The sequence below is a fragment of the Athene cunicularia genome, unplaced genomic scaffold (assembly GCF_003259725.1).
Source record: "Athene cunicularia isolate RWA unplaced genomic scaffold, athCun1 SCF_125, whole genome shotgun sequence".
Taxonomy (NCBI): domain Eukaryota; kingdom Metazoa; phylum Chordata; class Aves; order Strigiformes; family Strigidae; genus Athene; species Athene cunicularia.
Window position 1 is genome coordinate 1 of NW_020799184.1, and position 5,072 is coordinate 5,072.

The 5,072-nt window shown below is 56.5% G+C and overlaps 1 protein-coding gene across 1 annotated transcript in view; it reads left to right on the forward strand.

Annotated features, from left to right (window-relative positions):
- Positions 1-1,876: 1,876 nt before the first annotated feature.
- The window catches only part of LOC113490534 (zinc finger protein 208-like), an 8,871-nt gene continuing 5,675 nt past the window's right edge, over positions 1,877-5,072 (forward strand). Inside the window, exons 1-3 of the mRNA XM_026867060.1 lie at positions 1,877-2,796; positions 3,332-3,666; positions 4,377-5,064. Of these exons, the coding sequence (XP_026722861.1) occupies positions 2,270-2,796; positions 3,332-3,666; positions 4,377-5,064 (1,550 nt within the window). The 5' untranslated portion in view covers positions 1,877-2,269. The remainder of the gene's footprint in view (positions 2,797-3,331; positions 3,667-4,376; positions 5,065-5,072) is intronic.

The window sequence follows — 5,072 nt, forward strand, 5'->3', positions numbered from 1 at the left end:
CAAGTGTGAAGAGTGTGGGAAGATCTTTCCCCGGGAGGACAACCTGAGCCTTCACCAACAGATCCACAGGGGGATGCATCCCTACAAGTGCCCTGACTGCGGAAAGAACTACCGGGATAGCTGGAAACTCCTGCATCACCGGAAAACACACAGCAAGGAGGAGATCTTTCCCTGCCCCACGTGTGGGAAACGCTTCTTCCGTAGATTGAACCTCATCAGGCACCAACGAATCCACACAGGAGAGAGACCGTACGCCTGCTCACACGACAGAAAGGGCTCGCAGCAGAGTTCTTCTCTCGTGAAGCGTCTTTTAACTGTCCACAACGGTGAGTCCTCGGTGCCTAACCATGTATGAGGGCGTGTTCGGGAATAAAATGGAGAGGGAGGGATTTGGGGGTGGGGGTTGGCCAGATTTTGGTCAGGAACTGGCTGGGCATCCATGTCCCCATAGGCAGGGGTCACTGATGGCCTTGTCATCTTTCCTCTGTCTGTCTCCTGCTAGTGATCTGTTTTTAACTCCACCCACGGGTTTTCTGGCTTCTCCTCTACTTTTCCCCTTCCCGGGTTGACCCACAGTGGGTGGGAGCAGCCAACAGCCCAACCCTGCCCCACCCTGATGTGCCCCATCTCCATCTCAGGCCTTAGAGGTGGGTGGGGGGAGCTTTGGGGGCTGAAAGAAGGGAACAATTGTGGGCAGGTGTCTGTAGTGAAGAAGGGGGCGGTATGCGGAGGGAAGAGTAGCAGGGAGGGGAAGGATGGAGGAGGATGAGGAGTATCAGTAAGAGGGGACAGACAAAGACAGACAGACACACACCCACACAGAACCCCCGTGTCTTTACTCACCCACCAACACCAGAGGGCTTCAGGGGCTGGCAACACCATACTGGGTGGTACTGGTCTGGGTGGGAGCTGCTGGAGGAGGTGGGTGCTCTTCATGGGCCGTAAGAGCCCCCAGCTGAGCCCCTTTGGCCCCCCACAGGCGCTGGGACAGAGGAGCAGAAGGAGGAGCAGTGCCAGCCCAGGGAAGAGCAGAGGGGGATGCTGCAAGGGCCCCAAGAGGAGCCCCAGAGCCCCACGGTGGCCGTGGAGCACGATGGCCAACAGCAGCCCCGTGATACGCAAGGGAGCCGCGGAACAAGGAGACCCCGAAAATGCTTTTTCAAAGGGACGTGTGGTGAAGGGCCAAAAGAAGGTGCAACCCAACCACAGAGTCACTCCAGAAAGAACCAGAGGTACAAGTGTGAAGAGTGTGGGAAGGGGTTTGCCTGGGAGGGCAACCTGAGCCTTCACCAACAGATCCACAGGGGCATAAATCCCTACAAGTGCCCTGACTGCGGAAAAAACTGCCGGGATAGCTGGAAACTCCTGCGTCACCGGAAAACACACAGCAAGGAGGAGATCTTTCCCTGCCCCACGTGTGGGAAACGCTTCTTCAGCAGCTTGAACCTCATCAAGCACCAACGAATCCACACAGTAGCGAGGCCGCACAACTGCGCACACTGCGGAAAGAGCTTCCAGCTGAGATTTTATCTCATGAAGCATCTTTTAACTGTCCACAACGGTGAGTCCTCGGTGCCTAACCCTGTATGAGGGCGTGTTCGGGAGTAAAATGGAGAGGGAGGGATTTGGGGGTGGGAGTTGGCCAGATTTTGGTCAGGAACTGGCTGGGCATCCATCTCCCCATAGGCAGGGGTCAGTGATGGCCGTTGCATCTTTCCTCTTTCTATCTCCTGCTAGTGATCTGTCTTTAACTCCACCCATGGGTTTTCTGGCTTCTCCTCTTCTTCTCTGATCCTGGGTTCACCCCCAGAGGGTGGGAGCAGCTAACAGCCCAACCCTGCCCCATCCCGACCTGACCCAGCTCCACCTCAGGCCCTAGAGGAGGGTGGGGGGACTTTTGGGGGCTGAAAGAAGGGAACAATTGTCGGCAGTGGTCTGTAGTGAAGAAGGGGGAGGGACGCAGAAGGAGGAGTAGCAGGGAGAGGAAGGATGGAGGAGGATGAGGAGTATCAGAAAGAGGGGAGAGAGGGATAGACACACACACACACACAGAGCCCCTGTTGCTTTAGGCACTCACCGATGCTAGAGTGAATGCAGCATGTGGCAGCACCGTACTGGGTGGTACTGGTCTGGGTGGGAGCTGCTGGAGGAGGTGACTGCTCTTCATGTGCCTTAAGAGCCCCCAGCTGAGCCCCTTTGGCCCCCCACAGGCGCTGGGACAGAGGAGCAGAAGGAGGAGCAGTGCCAGCCCAGGGAAGAGCAGAGGGGGATGCTGCAAGGGCCCCAAGAGGAGCCCCAGAGCCCCACGGTGGCCGTGGAGCACGATGGCCAACAGCAGCCCCGTGATACGCAAGGGACCGATGCACCAAGAACACCCCAAAACCACTCTTTCAATGGGACAGGTGGTGAACACCCAGAAGAAGGTGCAACCCAACCACAGAGTCACTCCAGAAAGAACCAGAGGTACAAGTGTGAAGAGTGTGGGAAGGGTTTCACCCTGGAGAACAACTTGAGCCTTCACCAACAGATCCACAGGTTAATGAATCCCTACAAGTGCCCTGACTGCGGAAAGAACTTCAGGGATAGCTGGAAACTCCTGCGTCACCAGGGAACACACAGCAAGGAGGAGATATTTCCCTGCCCCACGTGTGGGAAACGCTTCTTCAGCAGCTTGAACCTCATCAAGCACCAACAAATCCACACAGTAGCGAGGCCCCACAACTGCGCACACTGCGGAAAGAGCTTCCAGCTGAGATTTTATCTCATGAAGCATCTTTTAACTGTCCACAACGGTGAGTCCTCGGTGCCTAACCCTGTATGAGGGCGTGTTCGGGAGTAAAATGGAGAGGGAGGGATTTGGGGGTGGGGGTTGGCCAGATTTTGGTCAGGAACTGGCTGGGCATCCATCTCCCCATAGGCAGGGGTGAGCGATGGCCTTTGCATCTTTCCTCTGTCTGTCTCCTGCTATTGAACTATTTTTACCTCCATCCATGGGTTTTCTCGCTTTTCCTCTGCTTTTCCCCTCCCGTGTTCACCCGCAGAGGGTGGGAGCAGCCAACAGCCCAACCCTGCCCCATCCCGACCTGCCCCAGCTCCATCCCTGGCCCTTGAGCAGGGGGACGGGGGGGAGACGTTTGGGGCTGGGGATGAAATTGGGGACCAACTGTGGTTTCTGGTCCAACATGAAGAAAGTGGAGGGATGGGGAATGCAGAGGAATGGAGGAGGAAGAGGAAGGATGAAGTACCAATACAACCAACAGAAATGCTCTTACAAAGGGCCATGTGCTGATTACATTCCAGAAATTGTAACCCAACCAACGAGTAGACCCAGGAAGGATTACCTGTGCGAGGACTGCGGGAAGGTTTTCACCCGCGTGTGCAAGTTGAAGGAGCACCAACGGATTCACACGGGAGAGAAGCCCTTCAAGTGCCAGGAATGCGGGAAGAGCTTCAGGGAGAGAGGGACACTCCAGCGTCACCAGAGGACACACACCAAGGAGAAGCCTTTTCCCTGCACCACCTGTGGGAAACGCTTCTCCTTTCCGTCAGACCTCACCAGGCACCAACTCATCTACACGGAAGAGAGACCGTACGCCTGCTCAACCTGTGGGGAGAGCTTCCAGCAGAGTTGTCACCGCTGGACACATAATGTGGCGGAGCGCAAAAGTGAGTCGTGGGAGGTGTGCGCTGTGCGTGACCCTGTATCAGGTCGTGGTCAACGATAAAATGGAGAGGATGGGTTTGGGGGTGGGAGTTGGCCAGATTCTGGTCAGGAACTGGCTGAGCATCCATCACCCCATGGGTGGGGGTGAGCAATGCCTGTTACAATTTACTTTGTCCCTTTCCTGCTGTTGAACAATTTTTCTATCCCACTCACAGGTTTTCTCATTTTTCCTCTTCTTTTCTCCTCCCCGGGTTCACCCCCAGAGGGTGGGAGCAGGCAACAGCCCAAACCTGCCCCATCCCGACCTGACACGTCACCACGCTCGGGTGGCCTTGGGGCTTGTGGGAGTTTGGGGGAGTGAAAGTGGGGACAAAGGGTGGGTGCTGGTCCAGGGTGATGAAGGGGGACAGATGGGCAGGGAGAGAAAGGGTGAAGGAGGATGAGCCACGCTGTCAGTACGAGAAGAGACACACACTGACCCATGGGACCTGTGCACATGCACTCTCACGTCCTTACACGCTTGCACACACCCACACACAACACAGTCCCCACACCTTCATGTGTGTATGCACACAAACACACACACAGCCCCTGTGGTTTTACGCACTCACCGATGCTGGAGTGACTCCAGCAGCTGGCGGCACTGTACTGGGGGGGTACTGGTCTGGGCAGGAGCTGCTGGAGGAGGTGGCTGCTCTTCATGTGCCTTAAGAGCCCCCAGCTGAGCCCCTTTGGCCCCCCACAGGTGCTGGGACAGAGAAGCAGAAGAAGGAGCAGTGCCAGCCCAGGGGAGAGCAGAGGGGGATGCTGCAAGGGCCCCAAGAGGAGCCCCAGAGCCCCACGGTGGCCGTGGAGCACGATGGCCAACAGCAGCCCCGTGATACGCAAGGGAGCCGCGGAACGGGGGAACCCCGAAAATGCTCTTTCAATGGGATTCATGTTGAGGACCCTCAAGAAAACACAACCCCACCACCGAGTATCTCCAGAGAGAAGGAGGAGCACATGTGTGAGCACTGTGGGAAGGTCTTCCTTAGGAGGGGCAACCTGACCTGTCACCAACAGACCCACTCACGGAGGGTTTCCTACAAGTGTCAGGATTGTGGGAAGAGTTTCAGCGAGAGGTGGACACTCCTGCGTCATCAGGGAACACACAGCAAGGAGAAGAGATTTCCCTGCACCCTGTGTGGGAAACGCTTCTCCTGTAGCTCGAACCTCATCAGACACCGACGCATCCACACGGGAGAGAGACCGTACAGCTGCTCCAAGTGTGGGAAGGCCTTCCGGCAGAGATGTCACCTCTGGACGCATCATTTAGGCGTCCACAAATGTGAGTTGTCGAGGGGTACTTGGGGCATAACCCTGCATCAGGTCATGCTCAGCAATAAAATGGAGAGGAAGGGGTTTGGGG